The following is a 19653-nucleotide window of genomic DNA, read 5'->3' as shown; positions in this document are numbered from 1 at the left end:
AAAAAAAAAATCGAAAAATAAGAAAATAAAATTTTCTCAAAAGTATTTTCAAAAAACTAGAAACAAACATGGTATATCTAAGCTTCACAATTATTTTCTCACTTTACCCCTTCAAAGCTGCTTTTTTAAAAAAAAAAAAAAAAAATTCACAAAAATATAAAATATATTAAAATAGTCAAAAAGACAAATTGTCATATCAAATTCATAATCATTTTACTTTTTCTCTTACAAATATCAAATTTAATTATAAAAAAATGTAACAATCTTCTCAAATATAAATATTTTAATCTATTAAAATAGTCAATTTTCCAAAGGGGACCAAAATTTTCAAATAATTTGTGGGTTTGCTCAATGTTTCCAGGGTGGAGTGATACTAGGTCCATCAGTACTGGGCCAACATGAGGAATTCGCAAATACAATATTTCCACTAAGAAGTGTCATGGTACTCGAAACAATGGCAAACGTAGGTCTACTCTACTTCCTCTTCCTCGTGGGAGTCGAAATGGACCTCGCCGTTCTCCGGCGTACCCGTAAAAAAGCCCTAGCGATCGCCATCGCCGGTATGATCCTCCCTTTCATAGTCGGCATTTCTTTCTCGTTCATCCTCCACCAAAAATCCCAAGAAACCAAACAAGGCACATTCATTCTCTTCCTCGGCGTCGCTCTCTCGGTCACCGCTTTCCCGGTACTTGCTCGAATACTCGCTGAGCTCAAACTCCTCAACACGGAGATCGGCCGAATCGCCATGTCCTCGGCTCTCATCAACGATGTTTGCGCTTGGATTCTCTTAGCTTTCGCCATTGCTTTATCTGAAAACGACACTTCATCGTTGGCTTCTCTATGGGTCATCCTCTCGAGCATAGCTTTTGTGATGCTATGTATCTTCTTCATTCGGCCATTGATCATATGGGTAAGTGTTGAAAAAACAATTTTTGATTTGTATAATTTTGAGATTTATGTTTTTCATGCGTGTAATAGTGATTAATAGGGTTTTAATTTTACAAGTTAGGAATAATGTGACATTAGAGTTTTGTAACAGGTATTACGACATTTTCAATACTTACCCTTTACTCTATATAATATAAAATTAGAAAAATTGCAAATCAAGTGTATGTTTTTAAAAATAATTTTAAATTAGTGGTAAATTTTATCAACTTTAAAAATTAAAATTATAAATTTTTTCATGAATTTGTAAATATTTTGTGAAATTATTACTGATTTCTAATTTTTTCTATGAAATTTAAGAAAAATTACCAAAAAAAAAAAAAAAACCGTAATAAAATAAATGCTGAGTTTTTATCTTTATCAATTTAAATCTTAATTTTTTAATCTAAACTATTTGCATACTTTTGTTAAGTAAAACCGATAAAAAAAAAAAAAAATTAGTGAAACATTCCTATCTATTTTGGATATATTAGGAGAGCTCCAATATATTTTTTCTTATAAGTTAAGGTCCCTCAATAATATTATTAGAGAAATTTCGTCTTGTCAAATTTTTCTGTGCAGAGCTAAAATTTCTCTATGGAAAAATAAATTTCCCTGTAAAGAGTTGAAAATTTTTCTTCTGTGAAAATGTTGAAAGATCTCAACTACTATAAAACTGTTGCATGTTTTTTATCTTATAAAATTCTAATATTAGAGACCTTAAACTAAAAATCTCAAAAAAATAAATGTATTTTAGTCATGTACGTAAAACGTTTGAAACATTATTTTTCATTGAGTTTAATACTTAAAATGTCATTTTTTTCATCAATTTTATCTAATGAAAATAGGCACATCTTTATATTAAAAATAAACAAATAAAATTTGAGTTTAAATTAATAGAATTTAAAATCAAGATTTATTTTATAAGAGTCAAATTCTCACATATTTTTTTTAAAATTTCCCCTAAAATTTAAATTTGACTAAAAAATTCAAAGTCTCTTGAGTGTCCTTTACTTATACAAAAATTAATTTTTACTCAATTTTTTATCCAAATCAAGGTAGGCTAATTTTTTTACACGAATTTCTAAGATAATTTAGGCTGATGTAATAGTTTCTAAATTTACAACGTTACCATTTATTAAATTTTTACTCAAAATTATACTCAAATATGAATGAAAAAGAACTTCTTTCTCCAAATTCTCTTCCAAATTGCGTGTTACAGAGTTATTTTATTTCCCACAGGTAATACAGAGAACACCAGAAGGCGAACCGATCAGCGAATTCTACATATGTTTGATTCTCACAGGAGTTATGATTTCTGGGTTCATCACAGATGCCATTGGAACACACTCTGTTTTTGGAGCATTTGTGTTTGGATTGATAATTCCGAATGGTCCGCTTGGTGTGACACTCATTGAGAAGCTTGAGGACTTTGTTTCGGGGCTTTTGCTTCCTCTGTTCTTCGCGATGAGTGGTTTGAAGACTAACATTTTGGCGATCACCGGAGCTTTGACATGGGGGTACTTGATTCTTGTGATTATTCTTGCTTGTGTTGGGAAAATTGCAGGGACTTTGCTAGTTGCTCTGTATTATCAGATGCATTTTTATGAGGGGCTTACTCTTGGGTTGTTGATGAATACCAAAGGGCTTGTTGAGATGATTGTGCTTAATGTTGGTAGGGATCAAAAGGTACCACCCTCTCCACTTACCCTTTTAATTAGGATCAATTTTACTTTCTACTCCTGTTTTACTATCAAAATATTTATTTAATATTTAAATTATCGATTGAATTTATTAAATAAATATATAAATTAAAATTTATTTATTTCATCAAATTTATTAATTTCTTAAAATATTTAATTTAAACTTATTGAATTATGAAAAAAATTATAAAAATAAAAAATAAGCATATAAGTATTATAAATTAATTAAAAACTTAGTTAAGATTTTTTATTTCAAACATAAATAAATAAATAATAAAGTTTAAACTATGGAGAGACTTGTGTAGTAATCTAATTACTTATTAATCTCATATCTAGTAAATATAAATGAACAAATAAAAAAAAGGAAAAATTTACATATTAGTGGGATTTTATAAAATATTTACAAATCAGTAAAAATAATTATTAATGTTTATAAATTTTACCATTCATTTAAAAAAAATTAAAAATACACTGAGTTTTAATTTTCCCATAAAAAAATAAAAAGCCAACAGCTAACTTTTTTAGGTTTCTAGATTATGAACAGAAAAATTAAAAGTTCTTTTAAAAATTCTAAAAAAGACAAATAATACAAAAATAGTGGAATTTTTATTTTTATTTTTATTTTTTTAATTTACTTTTCAGATTCTTTTATACAACATTGAAAAGGTAAAAAGCATTGACATAACTTACAAAAAAAAGATAAGTAGAGACAACACAGCTCTAAAAAATATGACTTATTTGGAAGTTTTTCAAACAATCACTAAATTTAAAATAATTATAAAACAAAAAAAACGTTGGAGTCAAATTTTTACTTTAATTTCTATGGCAATCTTAAAGAAAATTAAAAACATATATATATATACACACACATAAAAATAAGAATAATACTATATACATCAATTGGGGTGCCAATTAGGGTTCTAACGAAAGATGTAGCATAATTTTAAAATGTTTAGATCTTTGTAATTTGTATAATAAATAAAGTTATAATTTTAAAATGACAATGTTATAACATATGTTGTACACTAATTAATATATCAATTAATACGTATAACATCACCGTAAAAATAAATTACCACATTATTAATTTTGAAAAATAAATTTAATTTTTAAGCCTAACTAGCATCACACACCAAAAACACAAAAACAAAAACAAAATTTGTCTCTTTTTTCATGCCTAAAATTCTACTGGAAAGTTTTTAACATTGTGAAAACACAAATGCGGAGCAGGTATTGGACGACAAGTCATTCGCAATCCTAGTAATCGTAGCCGTAGTAATGACGGCAATCATAACCCCAATCGTAACCTCAATCTACAAACCAGCAAGACGCTTCGTCCCCTACAAACGCCGATCAATCCAACGCTCGAAACCCGACGCCGAACTCCGAGTCCTAGTCTGCATTCACACCCCTCGCAACGTCCCAACAATCATCAACCTCATGGAAGCCTCTCACCCCACAAAAAAATCCCCACTATGCATCTACGTCCTCCACCTCGTGGAGCTCACGGGGCGGGCCTCGGCCATGCTCATCGTCCACAACACCCGTAAATCGGGCCGCCCGGCCCTGAACAGGACACAAGCACAATCCGATCACATAATCAATGCGTTCGAGAATTTCGAACAACATGTTGGGTGTGTTTCGGTGCAGCCGTTGACGGCGATATCGCCGTACTCGACGATGCATGAGGATATATGTGGAGTGGCGGAGGATAAGAGAGTGGCGTTTGTTATAATTCCGTTTCATAAGCAACAGACTGTGGATGGGGAGATGGAGGCGACCAACCCGGCTTTTCGGGCTATTAATCAGAATGTTTTGGCGAACGCGCCGTGTTCTATTGGCATTCTTGTGGATAGAGGCTTGAGCGGGACTACACGCTTGTCTGCTAACCAGGTACTGTTTCGGACTATCAAAATTTTTATAATCTTTATTATTATTATTATTATTTTTATTTTTATTGTTATTATTTTCATTTCTAAAACTGAGAATGATGACGTAGAAAGATATGAAAAATATTTAAAATACTTAATTTATCACTTTTTAAAACACTTTCAATATAGGTTTACCTAAAATATCTAAAATTTCTTTTTTTTTTCATTGACCGTAATAATTAAAATATTTTTTTCTCCGTCGGTTATGCTTAACGGAAATAAAAAAATAATTTAGATTGAAATCAAATCAAAATAGTAGAGTTTAAATTGATAAATTAAAAATTTAGAAATTTTTTTATTACAATGGTTAAATTCTGATATATATATATATATATATTTTTGTATGTAATTTTTTCAACAAAAAAAATCATGTAAACATAAATTAAAACAAAAATAGAAAATTTAGTTTCTAAGTATGTGAAGAGAAGGGGTTATTCTTGGGGCTCACAGCTGGTCGCACTCAAATAATCTGAATTTATTTTTAAAACTTTGTTTGTAAAGGAATTGATCATTTTAAATTGGACATCAACCTTTCAATTATTTCAAAAAAAAAAAAAAATGAATGCTATATTTTATCTCTTTATTTTAATCTAATTTCTACAGTTTTAAAAAAATTAAAGGTAAAATTCAAACAATTACAATTAAAATTACCAAATTGTCATAACAGGGAAACCAGAGATACTACAAGTGTAATTTACTATTAAAATTAAATAAATAAATGAAATGTTGACATTTATTTGGTAATATAACACTTTTGAACTTCAATAATATTACAAATTCAGAGTTAATTATTTAAAACTTAATCAGATTTTAATTGATATATATTCTATGCATAAATTGCCTTTAAAATAGATAAGGCGGGTGCATAGAAGTATATTTTTTTAAATTATTCTAAATTTGTAGGTAGCACACCACATCGTAGTTCTCTTCTTCGGCGGACCAGACGACAGAGAAGCACTATCGTACGCATGGAGGATGTCCGACCACCCCGCAATCAACCTAACGGTAATGCGCTTCATCCCCGGCGACGACGCAATCGAATCAACCATCGAACCCAACCGCGAACCCAACGACCCTCGAATCCTCACAGTCGTCACAGACAACGACCGAGAAAAACAACTCGACGAAGACTACGTAAACGAGTTCCGAGCCCGAACAGCCAGCGACGAATCCATAATCTACGCCGAACGTGTCGTAAACAACGGCGAAGAGACCGTGGCGGCGATAAGATCGGTGGACACAATAAATGACCTCTTCATAGTCGGTAGAGGTCAGGGCATGATATCGCCGCTCACGGCGGGGTTGACGGACTGGAGTGAGTGCCCGGAGCTGGGAGCGATCGGGGATTTGTTGGCGTCGTCGGATTTTGCGGCGGCAGTGTCGGTGTTGGTGGTGCAACAGTATGTTGGAATGGGGCATATGGATGGGGTTGGAACTCCGGATAGTCCCAGCCATGAGAATGAGAATTATGGTAATTTTAGTGTACAGATGAACCGGCGGCAGCAGCAGCCGCCCCGCGGGCCGGTTTCGTTTAATTCGTAAAAATATTATTTTGAATGATGTACAGTTATATATTTAACAGTATCGATTCTTATATCAGTTAATATTGAAAATTTTTAAATTTTGATAGTATCAATTATTTGTCATAGACCAAAATTTGCATGTCATTTGTGTTTGATATTTTTAGGCTTTGTTGGCTATTTCAGTTGAGAGTAAAAAAGATATAAAAAATAAAATAGACTAAATAAGTCATTAAAATAAAATGATATATTTAAATTATAATTATTTTTACTTTTTATTTTACAAAAGTCAAAATAAATTTATCAAATGAATTTTTTAATCCCAAGTTAAAAAGATTTCAACTCCAAAAATTTAACTAAAACAGTTTTTTTTGCCAAACGTGGACTTAGTAATGGTCCACAGAACAATGCCATGAGCCACATTTTTTAAGAAATCATAGAAAAATGTTGATTAAAACAAAGCTAATGTTGTAAATGATAACTTATGTATTTGGTTCATTAGAATAAATTGAAATAGAAGGGAGTGATTATTTTTTGGACTCTCGTATATAGATGACCATTGTGTTAAAAGGATGGATGATTACTTTATTTGCAATATATTTTGTCATTATTTTTTAATCAATCAAACATTGAAGTAAATATTTTAATAAATGAGCATTCCATTCCGTTTCACTCCAATGAACCAAACACTATCTTATCTTTTTGAAAAAATATTCCGTGTGTTTCGTTTCAATTTTCTAAAAATTGAGGGTGTGTTTGGTTTGTGTTTGTAGAGTAGTTTTTGAGATAAAAAGTACGAAGAGTTTTTGTTTTTTTATTTTTTTATTTTTAGTGAATATTTTTAAAATTCTAAGCAATTTTTTACTTTTTTAAATGCACCTTACTTAGATATATCGAAAAAATAAAATATTTGTAAAAAAATATTTTAAAAAATCAATAAATACACAATAATACAAAAAAATGTATTGGATTCTCATTTTTTAAATTTTTTTTTTTGGTATTCAGTGAATTTTCTAAATATTTTTTTCACAAATATTATATTTTTAAAGTGTATTTATGTTAGGTATATTTAAAAATTAAAAAACTTGCTTAGAATATTAAAAAATATAAGTAAAAATAAAAAAATACGAAAAATAAAAAATTTTAATTTTCTAAAAAATAAATCCTGAAAATTGAAACCAAATAAGGAGATTGACTCAATATCCTACAGGTCTTGAGCACTGCTTGTCGAAGATTGATTGATCTATGTGTGTTTTTCCTAAATTTTCTATCAATAATGCAATATTTTTTTTTAATTTATCACTTTTAAATAATTATTAGTGATGTGATATTGAGATTTAACCCCACATGATAAAATGTTTGATAAATTAAAATTTAATACTTGTCAAATACAAATTATATTTTTTAAAAATGATAAATTACATATCGCAGGTGTTTCTCATATTTCTATCTCTCTATCTAAACATTGGATGGGATCATTTGTCTCCCCACATAATGGAAGGCATCTTTTGTCCTTAATAAAAAAAAATGGTCAGTTTTGTTCTCTTGCTCTGATCTTGAAATTTTCAAGATTCATGATAAGACAGGAGAATATTAATTTTAAAATTCTTATAATTTAAAATTCTCACATATTATGTGATTGAAAGTATATTAATTTTATTTACCATGTCATGCACAATTATTAGAAATAAACGAGCTCATGTGGTGCACCAACAAGTATGGAATTTTTTAATGAGTAATCTTCTAACTCTTATTTTCACTGTAAATGCTAAGTTTATAAAATTTTCATGTAAAATACTCATAAAAAGGTTTGAAAATTATATTTTCACAATTATGAATAAGCTTATAGTGATAGACTTTTTATTTTGTTGAATCGATGTAAGTAAGCTATATTATTCGCTATATGAAATTCCTTATATATATATATAGTTATTTCACAAGTCAATCCCACATCTTGTGCATATGAATGAGAAATGGAAATTGCAAGACAATAATTTTTCTTATAGTGATGGGATCAACCCTTCCAATAGAACCCATTACACATTGCTTACATTTTTTCCTTTGAAGAAATTATTCATTCCAATACCCATAATTAGTTATTGTAAATACAATACATTGTGAGAGAAATAAACAAAAGCAGCTCTAAGCACATTGGAAGCCAGTGGGGACTTTCTTTCCACAGTAATTCAGCAACAAGCCCAAAGAAACAGGAACATCAAGATTAATCCCCAAGGCATTAGCTTTAATGGCAGTGCAAAGGCAAATAGCAGCTTCAAGATCAGCAAGTCCCCCAATGAGGGAGCAGCAAGGAGTCTTCGCCGGGGTTCCGACGACTAGGTGCACCAAATCATTGAGCAAGTTGGCACACACACCCAACTTAAGGGTGTCTGTAGGGCAAGTGGCCTTGGCTGGTGGAGGAGATGGGTAGTGGTTTGGAGGAGGAGATGGGTAGTGGTGGTGGCTGGGTGTTTTTGATGGTGGTGGTGGGCATGGGACATAATTGGAACTGACTAGAGTGAAGAAGAGGAGGTTGAGGGTGAGGAGGAGAGTAGTTGAAGCTAGTGCCTTTGAAGCCATTTCAATGACACCAAAAAGTCTTGAATGGTTTGGGAAATTAGGCTGTGTGCGCTTTCGAGAGAATGTTGGGTGTGATGGAAATGGTGAAGTGCGTTAGGCTTTTATAGATGGAAATAATGACATATTCTTTTTTGTTTTTTTTTTTAAATGGGTAATATTAAAAAATTTCTAAATATTATCTAGCATTGTTAACGTGATACTTCTAATCAATGACGTAATGTGTACTCATTTTTATTAAGTAGCAGTTGAGAAATAAAAGATTGCCGAACTAGTATGCTTTGCGATTTTTTATTTGTCAAGAACACTACGTAAACAATTTATTGTGACACTCTAATACTGTTAATAACCTCTTTTTTATTTAAAAAAGTTTATATGTCCCTATTTTTTTGTCACTATTTTGTATTATCTGCTATGTGGATACTTTTGATTGGTTCCTTCATTTTGAGATAATTGTAAAACAGTTAATGAAGCAAATAGGTGATATTAAGCAGCCTTTTTTTATGAAGTGAATGTAAAAAAAATGATAATAAAATTGCTATGCAATTAAAAAAAAAATTACTCATTAAAATAATTAAAAATTAAATATATGGTATAAATTTAAACTTGATATAATATGGATATACTCATAATAAAATTGATTTACGAGAATATCTGTTTTATTTATTTATTTATTTTGGAAATATTGTTGGAAAAATTATAGAGACAGCCATGTGAGCAGAGTGGATTGGAAATCTGGGATATGCTAAACAAGTCGGAGGGTGCAAACTGGAGGATAAGCCCCCTGCATTATAGAGTTTGGAGTTTTCTGCTTTGACTGCCTGTCATTTCATTTCTCTCTCTAACCAACTAGGTCTAACTTAATTGGTCATTATATTTTTTTTAAGACTTAGTCTTAAGGAAGTCATGGGTTTAATTCCTCTTAGGAGATTAAATTAAGGGAGCGCAAGTACTTTAGTGCTTTGTCAACGGTGAAGAGATTTTCTCTTATAAGTGTTAATCTAATAATTAACAACTAACATTTATTGCTTCAAAAAAAATTCATTTCTCTCTCTTACTAACTAAAATATTAATCAATTATTGATCTAATTTTCAGTCCCTCATACTTTCAAACATTGTAAAGATTTTTTTTCTAATAAATGATTAAACATGTTATTATCGCAACCTGCAAAAGATTATGGTGTATACAGAAAAATCAATCGGAAATAAATTTGAATCACTTATAATTTTCTTTTGTGATTTTTTCCATTCACATAGCATTAAGGTTTATTAATGTTACTCACATTAATCAGAAATGAGCGTTTATTTAAAGACTAAAATCCTTGCCTTGATGAAGTGATTGAGTTGGTCAAGAAGACTAGAGTTGCAATTTGGGTGAAGTCATCACCTAAATTAGCTCATTTTTTAATCAATGACCTCATTTTAAACATGAAGCAAAATAGAGTTTGCATTGGTGGCAGAGTGCTAATGTTATTCTTTACTGGGCAGTGCTTGTTGGGTGTTACTATGAGGCCATGATTGTTTCACTGTGCTTCCCCCCTTTGCTTTTGTTTGCTTTCCTTCTTGTTGGTTGGTGTCTCACCACCTACCTGGTGGTATGCTGATATATGATTGGGTAAGTTTCGTAATATTAACCTAGTTGAGATGGTTTAATTTTGTCACGGTATCCACTCACTTTTATTAGTGTATGATCTTATGTTTGTACATAATCTTTCCATCAATAAAGTCTTTTTTTTGTTGATAAAAAAATTAAAAAAAAAAAAGAGTTTATTAATGATACTCAATAACATGCATAAATTAAAATCTTCAGATCAATTATGAGATCTTATGGCTTCCAGAAACATTCTTCTTTTGCTGTTTGGCTCTTTGTTTTTCTTGTGGTGAAAAATAATTAAAAGTCAAATCCTATTAGAGTTCATATAGAAAAGATTCCCACGTTTGCTCTTTCAATAAAAACAGTGCTCCAAAAAATTAAATAAATAATTTGCCAAGAATTTTGAGGTGTGGTTGAGATGGTGTGCTGTAAAATCTGTGCATAGATGAATTTAGATCATACATTTTTTTTTTTTTGATCGGTAAAAGAAATCTTTATTGATGAACCATATATAAATTACATATGAAAGGCAAAACATCAATAAAGAGGAGCTTGGAGCTAGAAAAAGCTCCAACCTCCAAGTTGGTGAGAAACCAACAACACAAAACAAAGCATGAGCAACACCTAAATGACAGATAGGCAACAGCAGCAACAGATAGACAAACAGCAGCAGATCAATTTCAACACTTCATAATTAATTTCCAAAATCAGCAGCAGATAGACATGCTCCAACCTCCTAGCTACTAAAATAGACCAACCAGATGCAAATCAGCCACTAGCAGCAGACCAACTTAGATATAGACCAAAAAGGAGCTATCTAAGCAGCAAACCACCCAAAAAACCAGTTGCAGTCCTTACTGAAAGAAGTCACCAAGACCCCAGACTACACAGCACTTGGCACAGCTCCCCTGCATCCAAATGACTACACCTCTGCCCTCAACAGCACATTTCCTGAATGAAGACTCCAAGAACCAAAACTGATTAGAACCAAGCTAAACTAGCAGTAGAAATTGGAGCAACACTGTAGATCAGTATACAGCCTAAATAACCACCTAACATATTGACCTTCATCCCATTGAAGCATCCACAAATCAGTAGACCATATCAGATGCAGAGCAACAGAAGATCAACCTAGCAACAGACTTCCACCAAAGCAGAATCAAAGCAGCAACAACAATCAGCGTAACAGAGGACCTGAAACAGAATCAAACCAGACCAGACCAGACCATTCACACATTGAAGCAGCTGAATCAGGCACCCTACAGTAGAGGACCTGAAGCAGAATTGCAAAGGGTCTGAACAGACAAACTGATCTGATTGAAATTGCAAACAATATGATCAACTGAATATTCAACCTCCGAACTCCATTTTACCCATAGAGCAACCTGTACCTTCACTTTATCACAAAAATTATCAAAAATGGATTGTACACCTTTGAACATACATTCATTTCGCAATCTCCAAACTGACCATAACATAACAGCTGGAACTATCTCCCATAATCTAGAGACCCAACGCTTACTCTTACCAGCAGACCACCACTGTAACAAGTCCTGAACTGATCCAGGGATTGCCCAAACCTGACCACTCCAGCTTATCATTTGAGACCAACATTTCCACACCAGTGGACAAAACATAAGCACATGATTCAAGGATTCCACCTCAGCTTGGCAAAACACACACATATTATTTGCTGAAACAGGTAGCACCCCAATCCTCTGAAGGAAGGTTGCAGTCTTTATTCTGCCTCTCCAAGCCAACCAACAAAGGAACTGCATTTTTGGCGGAGCTAAACCGACCCATACCTCTTTAGGCACAACCTGACCAGTCCCTATTTGAGCATCCCACCATCTTCTCACCGAAGAGACAGAAAAAAGGCCTGAACTATTTGCTAACCAAAAGGAAGAGTCAACACAATCAAACCTCAGCACTGTAGATGTATCCAACAACTCCATCAATCTCTACAGCTCTTCAGCTTCCCATACAAATAACTGCCTTCTAAATTTAAGCTGCCACAGCCCCATATTACTCTTCTTAGCACTGATTTGCTGAAGGGTCTCCTCTTTCTCAGTGGATAGACTATAAGCCTAGGGAATTGAATCTTCAGGTCACTATTGTTAAGCCATTTATCTTGCCAAAACAAGATTCTCCTTCCATTTCCAACCTTAATTCTAAAATGCTTACCATAGAAATCCCCCAATTGCTGATTTTCTGAGAGCAATTTCACAATGTCCAACCAGACTATGGACATCCCACCTGAAGAGTTCAGATCTGGAAGCCAACCTCCTCCATTCCTACCATACCTTGAACAAACCACAGTTTTCCATAAAGCTGAATCTTCATTACCATACCTCCACCACCACTTCAATAGCAAGCATTCATTCACCTCTCCCAAGTCTCTCACACCCAAACCTCCTTGACTTTTACTACTTGTGATCTCCTTCCATTTGACCAAGTGCACTTTCCTTTTATTAACATTCCCTCCCCACAAAAAAGATGACTTCAACTTGACTAAGGCTTTAACAACACCCTCAGGCATTCTAAAGAGAGAAAGAAAATAGATTGGCAAATTAGCAAGGACTGACTTGATCAAGGTCAATCTCCCAGCATAGGAAAGAAGCTTCTTCTTCCAAGAGGCCAGCTTTTCTTGACCTTCTGCACAATTGGGTCCCAAGCACTCTGTTTCCTAGGATTAGCCCCTAAAGGGAGACCAAGGAAAGAAAAAGGTAATTTCTTAGTTAAGCAATTCAAAACCCTAGCAAACTCCTTAGATTGATCTTCTTGGAAGCCCACACCACACACTATGCTTTTATGATAATTAATTCTTAACCCAGACATCACTTCAAAACATCTCAACGCCCTCTTAATATTCGAAATATCCTCAATATCCCCTTTCACGGAATATAATAGTATCATTAGCAAATTGGAGATGCGAAACACTCACGTCATTGGAACCAACAGTAGAACCCCTACATAAACCCAGTACTTTAGCCCTAGCAAGTAGCAAATTAAGCCCTTCTGCAGCAATAATGAACAAGAATAGAGAAAGGGGATCTCCTTGCCTTAACCCCTTTTGTGGCTGGAACTCCTCTATAGGTGCACCATTGACAAGAACTGACACCATAGTTGTAGAGATACAAGCTTTCATCCACCTAATCCATTTGACACCAAATCCAAAATTTCTCACCATTGCCAACAAGAATTCCCAATTTATTGAATCATAGAGTTTCTCAAAATCCAATTTTAAGATAATGCATTTCTTCTTAGACTTTTTCCACCAATCCACAACTTCATTTGCAATTAACACCCCATCTAAGATATATCTACCACTGACAAAAGTTGACTGCACTTCATCTATCACAGAGGGAAGGGCCTTCTTTAATCTTCTAGATAGCACCTTGGCCAAAATCTTATACACCGAGGTAACCAAGCTGATGGGTCTATAGTCCCCCAAGCCTATGGGATTGTTCTTTTTGGGTATGAGCACCATGAAAGAACTGTTAACACCCCTTGCCAGCTTCCCATTTGTCTGAAACTCATACATCATCTGCAATATATCACCTTTCATTATTTCCCAACATTTTTTAATGCAAGCTAAGTTAAAACCATCTAGGCCAGGAGCCTTGTTCCCATCACAATCCTGAATAGCTGCCCAGATCTCTTCTTCAGTAAACATTGCTTCTAAACCCACTGCTACCTCCGGAGAAATTGTAACAAAAGGTCCAGAAATTTGTGGCCTAGAAGTCCAACTTTCAGCAAAATGGTTTCTGAAATGACTAAGCACTGCTTGTTTCACCTGAGTTGGATCCTCATGTCTCACTCCCCCCACTGTCACAAAATCTATCAAGTTCACTCTTTGCCTACTACTTGCCATAAGATGGAAAAATCTAGTATTTCTGTCACCACACCTAACCCACAGCAATCTAGACTTTTGATGCCATATTCTTTCCTTATCCCTACTAAGCTTCCATACCTGACTTCTAACCTCTCTCCTTCTTATTGTTTCCAGCACATCCAGAGATCTAATTTCTGCCTTCAAATCCCATTCATGTAGTTCTTGTTCTACTGACCTCAACATAGTATCAATATTACCAAACACCTCCCTATTCCACACCCTTAAGTGACCCCGTAAGGAGGATAGCTTCCTCATTAATCTATACCCTGCCCATCCTGAAACCTGTGTGACCTCCCAAATGTGCTTGATTTTAGTCAAGAATGTAGGATATGATGTCCAAGCATTAATGAATTTGAATGGCTTAGGACCCCAATCCCCATCATATTCCTTCAACAAAATTGGAGAATGGTCTGAAATTGTTCTAGGTAATCCCCATTGATTAAATGAAAAAATTTCCATCCAAAGGGAGTCTAATAAAAAACGATCTATCCTACTCCACCTATCCCCTTCCAATGCATTACACCAAGTAAATTTTCTGCCTAACATAGGCAAATCAGACAACTCCAACTGTTCCACAAACTCATTGAACTCCTTCATCCCCCTCTCTCTTCTTGAACACCCTTTCCTCTCACTCAATAATATGATTTTATTAAAATCACCACCCACACACCATGGATTTGGAAAATGGGGTTGTAATCACACAAGGGAATCCCATAGCTTCTTTCTCCCCAACACCTCATTTGGAGCATATATATTAACAATCACACAATCAAAATGTTGAGCCAAGGTACTTGAGAGTAGAATGAAGTGCTTACTGCTGCAGCAGTCTTTTAGCTCAAACACTTGTGGCCTTCAAATACATAGCAACCCTCCTGCACTTCCTTTTGAATCCACCATCATATAACCCATCTCTTCAAAAGGCCACATGGATCTCACAAAATGCTCCTCCATTGAATTCCTTTTGGTTTCTTGTAAAAGTAAGACATCCACTCTTCTATCCTTCACCAAATTCTTTATTTTGCCCCTTTTTTGTGACCTTCTCAGCGCTCTAACATTCGAAGATAAAATCTGCATAATAAACTTATATTTTCTCCTTAGTCCCCTACTTAACAACCTGTTAAGGTCTTACTGCCCCTTCCTCACCTGCAATTCCTTGTAAATCACTTTCTTCAAGTTCCACTATCTTGTTGACTAGCTCATCCTCTTTACCTTGACATTTCAAACCCAACAGTTTTCCAATCTTCACTGTTGATTGTGCTTCCTCTATTAAATTTTTCCTCCTTTGTGTTGCATGACTCTGAGACGAAGACAAAGAAGTAGCAGCTGCAGCTGCTACTGCTGAAGCTCTGAATAGTGCCCCTCTTTGAAAACCAAGCCTTCCAACCATGTTTCTTTGTTTGCTAAGGCCGCCTACAGAGCAGGAGCCTTTCTTTATCCCTATGCCCTTCTGCTGTGATATATTACCTTTAGTACCAACTGCTGCCTTGTTCTTTGAATTTTTCCTAGCCCTTTTAACCATAATGGAATGTGATAAATGGGAGACATCGGCCTCAGATGGTCTGAGTTGTGTTTGGGCCATACAGTCACTCAAATCCGAGCCTCACCCAACTTGTAATCTGCTAGGCTGAGGCCCAACCTGCAGGCCTTCAAGAATTACTTCCAAATTTATATTTGGTGTGACCCCCTCCGGCCCATTCACTGCACTTGCAAGTCCAGTATTGTCAACAACCCCATCCAATTTTTGAATTTTGGTCATCATTATCTGCTGTGAATTGACTTCCTGATTCATACCCTCTTCTTTGGACCCAGCGCCTACCTTACCCTTTCCCATACCCACCATAACTTCATCTGGTTCATACTTCCCATCATAACCCCTACGTATCACATCTGATCTACCAGCCACTGTTTCCTGAACCCTGCTGACCTCATCATCTTTACCAACCACCTCATTCTTCCTTGCTACAATACCTCTGTAATCACACCTTATTGTCCCACCATTGCCAGACACCTGATCCACCTCCACAGTCTCACAACCTTTAGATTTCAACTGCATCATCTCCTTCACTCGGCTTTCATTGGAAGTAGGAAACAAACACTTTGGTAGTTCTTCACAGATCCTTACTGGTATAGATTTACCTTTGAATTCCAAAAAGACTACCGAATTAATCAACTCCATACATCTTGTGATTACTTGTACTCTTCCATGGTGGAAATTTTGTGGGCTAGTAATATCCTCTTGGAATTGAACAATAGTCCCCCAATAGCTGCCAATGCTTCTAAAAGTCGTCACAGTCCAAAGATTAATTGGTATGCCAAAGCAATTTAACTAGACACATCTCTCTTGCTCCTCAAACTGGCTCTTCCCCCACTCATCAACTGAATCACACCACTTCTTACCCCACTTATCTACTTGTTCCTTCCCTTTCTTCATCTGTTGAACAGAATTAAAAGTTATCACTACTATTCTTCCTCTATTGTCCCTAACAATAACATCCCTCATTCCCCTGTTATGTAGTTCTGCTTTGAACACTTCCACAACTAAGAAGCTATTCAACTTCACCACTAAACTTTCGTAAAGCCATTCGTTTCCTTCTTTATAAGCTCTGATCACCACCTTCCCACTGTCACGTACTCCTCCTCTCACTAATGCTTCTGCATATGACTGCTTAATCCCATTATCCTGTCATTGCTGCCTTTTTAACTTTCAGCGCCTTGTTATCACACCACAAACCATCACCCTTCTCAATCGCCATCTCTGCCGCCACATCACAATCATATTGCACAAAATAAAATCTGGAACCTAAAACTCTTCTCCTCTTTCCTGGTATGAACGCATCCTTGACCACGCTAAACTTTCTAAAAAGACTGAATAATCCTTTAGCATCCATGGACCCAAGGATGTTGTCCACAAAAATGGTAATCACCTTTGTCTTCTTGCAAAAACCATCCTGATTTCCTACCACCCTCCTTCTGATCACAGGAATCCAACCACCATTCATCTTGAATGTATATAAATCAGAGCCTATATAAGTCCAGCTTGATACCACTTGACACAGAAACTCCAACCTTGCCTTGTTCTTGACACAGAGCCTATATAAGTCTGTTTAAATCAGTAGTTTTGGTGCCTCTTTTAATTTAGACCACACATTGATATTCTTGAATAAAATTTTTAGTAGATATTACTGATTACTTCTCATAACCTAACAATCTTGCTCACCTAAAATAAATTGGTGTTAGGAAATGCTTCAACTTTATAATTAAATGTGTGTTTAGGACGGTTAATGCATGGTCAACATTTAACCCGCAGAGTTTACGAGGGTTGTTTGGCACCACAAAAGAACACCAGACCTAAGAGGCTCTATGATGCGAATTCTTGATCCTATGCTAGTTCACCTAAATCAATTAGTGTTATAAGCTTTTTATTTTAAACTTATATTCATGACAGTCAGTTGACTGTCGGCAATTGTTAACTTCATAACCGAACAAGTCTAATCAAATGTAGGTAGGGACGGAGTCAGGATTTTAAGATAAAGGGGGCAGATATTGTTGAGAGTTTTTTTTTTTTTTTTAATTTGCTTTGAATATGTCTTAGTTGTCTTATTCCACAAGAAGTCAGTTGTTCATCTATTCTCTAAGAGTATCCCACTAGTAAAGGAATCTGGTAGTAGTGATTTAGTTGCTTCTTATTTTCAGCAAAGTTAGTTTTGTATGATTCTATTTAAGTAGCTAATCTTCAATGAATAAAGTACCGAATTCCCTCTACTTCTCTCTTGTGTTTTTTATATACTTGCTTGGTTTTACAAGTGGTATCAAAGCCAGGTTAGCGTCTCATGGCATTAGACAACAATTATGTACAACCTGCTATTCCTCGTTTTGATGGTCACTATGATCATTGGAGCATGTTGATGGAGAACTTTTTAAGATCCAAGGAGTATTGGCCTCTGGTGGAGACAAGTATTCCTGAACCTGCAAGTGGAGCAGTGATGACAGATACACAGAAGACAGAGTTGGCAGCACAAAAGCTAAAGGATCTCAAAGCCAAGAACTATCTTTTTCAAGCAATTGATCATGCAATCTTGGAGACTATTCTTGAGAAAGACACTTCCAAACAGATTTGGGATTCAATGAAGAAGAAGTATCAAGGCACAACGAAGGTGAAACGTGCCCAGCTTCAAGCTCTTCGCATAGAGTTTGAGATTCTTCATACGAAAAAGGAAGAGTCTATTTCTGACTATTTTTCAAGGATGATGGTGATTGCAAGTAAGATGCGCATCCATGGTGACAAAATGGAAGATGTTACAGTAGTTGAAAAAATTCTTCGATCGATGACAACAAAATTTGACTATGTTGTCTGTTCCATCGAGGAATCAAATAAGATTGATGAGCTTTTGATTGATGAACTGCGGAGTTCCTTGTTGGTCCATGAGCAAAGGGTCAATCGTACAACCTCAGAGGAGCAAGCCTTGAAAATTTCAATGAATGATGAAATCTCAACATCGAAAGGATCAAGTCAAGGCTGAGGAAAATAACGAGGCAGAAGTAATAGAGAAGGAAACAAACTCACAAATTACAGATCAGAAGATCATCACACCTTTGGTCCCCGATGGAAAGGCAAAGGATGCGAAAATCAGCAGTCAACCGACTATGAATCAAAATGGGACAAATCAAATATTGAGTGCTTCAGATGTCACAAGCTTGGTCATTACCGTTCTGAATGTTGCACCAATTTGCAAAAAGAAAATGGAGACCAATCCAACTTTGCAGAAGAAGAAGAAGAAGCCACTCTTTTAATGGCATGTCATACCATGGAAGAAAATCACCAAAACCTATGGTCTATAGACACAGGTTGCAGCAATCATATGTGTGGCAGTAAGTCAATTTTTTCAAAGTTGGATGAATCTTTTCAAACGACGGTATGATTCGGAGACAATTCAAAAATTTCTGTTATGTGAAAAGGTAATATTCAAATCCGAACACGAGCTAATACTCTTCAAACCATTTCTAGTGTTTTTTCTATGTTCCTGATTTGAAGAGCAACTTGCTTAGTGTGGGTTAGCTTCAAGAGAAAGGATATGAGATCATTATCTATGATTGTGTTTGTCAGATAAATGATCCGGAAAAAGGTTTAATTGCTCGTGTCAAGATGACGACGAATCGAATGTTCTCATTGAATATCAAGAATGATATTCAGTCCTGTTTCCTTACCAAAGTAAATGATTCAACATGGCTTTGGAATTTTCGCTATGGTCATCTGAACTTCACTGGATTACAAGCATTACAAGAGAAAGAGATGGTGACTGGCCTTCCTCTGATCATTTGTTCCTCGAAAGTTTGTGAAGAATGTATTGTTGGCAAATATCATTGTCATCATTTTCCAAGAGGGAAGGCATGAAGAGCTTATAGACCGTTGGAGTTAATTCATTTCGACATATGTGAACCGATTACTCCGATATCCAACAGTAACAAGCGATACTTTATTTCTTTTATTGACGATTATAGTTAGAAAGCTTGG

General features: G+C 34.8%; 4 protein-coding genes across 4 annotated transcripts; 2 read left to right on the top strand and 2 right to left on the bottom strand.

Annotated features, from left to right (window-relative positions):
* Positions 1–370: 370 nt before the first annotated feature.
* On the top strand, positions 371–6194 carry LOC114273810 (cation/H(+) antiporter 15-like). Its single transcript, XM_028215632.2, has 4 exons — positions 371–910; positions 2167–2613; positions 3858–4520; positions 5462–6194. Exons 1-4 carry the CDS (start codon positions 440–442, stop codon positions 6098–6100), a joined length of 2220 nt encoding a protein of 739 aa, XP_028071433.2. The 5' UTR covers positions 371–439; the 3' UTR covers positions 6101–6194.
* A 1864-nt stretch (positions 6195–8058) lies between these two features.
* LOC114273809 (14 kDa proline-rich protein DC2.15) lies at positions 8059–8741 on the bottom strand. The gene has a single exon (XM_028215631.2). It carries the CDS (start codon positions 8653–8655, stop codon positions 8221–8223), a length of 435 nt encoding a protein of 144 aa, XP_028071432.1. The 5' UTR covers positions 8656–8741; the 3' UTR covers positions 8059–8220.
* Positions 8742–11337: 2596 nt separating this feature from the next.
* LOC145802824 (uncharacterized) lies at positions 11338–12201 on the bottom strand. Its single transcript, XM_082895614.1, has 2 exons — positions 11510–12201; positions 11338–11440 (listed from the first exon to the last, which is right to left on the bottom strand). The coding sequence occupies exons 1-2, from the start codon at positions 12199–12201 to the stop codon at positions 11338–11340; spliced, it is 795 nt and encodes a 264-aa protein (XP_082751740.1).
* A 5770-nt stretch (positions 12202–17971) lies between these two features.
* Positions 17972–18932, top strand: LOC145802823 (uncharacterized). The gene is made up of 2 exons (XM_082895613.1): positions 17972–18559; positions 18645–18932. Exons 1-2 carry the CDS (start codon positions 17972–17974, stop codon positions 18930–18932), a joined length of 876 nt encoding a protein of 291 aa, XP_082751739.1.
* The last annotated feature ends 721 nt before the right edge of the window (positions 18933–19653 follow it).

The sequence above is a fragment of the Camellia sinensis genome, chromosome 11 (assembly GCF_055761805.1).
Source record: "Camellia sinensis isolate YWXY chromosome 11, ASM5576180v1, whole genome shotgun sequence".
In the NCBI taxonomy this organism is placed as follows: Eukaryota; Viridiplantae; Streptophyta; class Magnoliopsida; order Ericales; family Theaceae; genus Camellia; species Camellia sinensis.
This window is presented reverse-complemented; position numbering and strand designations above follow the sequence as displayed.

Bases quoted from the DNA above. Each gene is read 5' to 3' on its own strand.
- LOC114273810 (XM_028215632.2), top strand. From the start codon at position 440: ATGGTACTCGAAACAATGGCAAACGTAGGTCTACTCTACTTCCTCTTC. The intron at 911-2,166 runs GTAAGTGTTGAA...TATTTCCCACAG, and splicing joins TTCGGCCATTGATCATATGG to GTAATACAGAGAACACCAGA. The intron at 4,521-5,461 runs GTACTGTTTCGG...CTAAATTTGTAG, and splicing joins CACGCTTGTCTGCTAACCAG to GTAGCACACCACATCGTAGT.
- LOC114273809 (XM_028215631.2), bottom strand. From the start codon at position 8,655: ATGGCTTCAAAGGCACTAGCTTCAACTACTCTCCTCCTCACCCTCAAC.
- LOC145802824 (XM_082895614.1), bottom strand. From the start codon at position 12,201: ATGGAGTTGTTGGATACATCTACAGTGCTGAGGTTTGATTGTGTTGAC. The intron at 11,441-11,509 runs GTAGGGTGCCTG...ATTCTGTTTCAG, and splicing joins TCTGCTTCAGGTCCTCTACT to GTCCTCTGTTACGCTGATTG.
- LOC145802823 (XM_082895613.1), top strand. From the start codon at position 17,972: ATGGCATTAGACAACAATTATGTACAACCTGCTATTCCTCGTTTTGAT. The intron at 18,560-18,644 runs GTCCATGAGCAA...CAACATCGAAAG, and splicing joins AACTGCGGAGTTCCTTGTTG to GATCAAGTCAAGGCTGAGGA.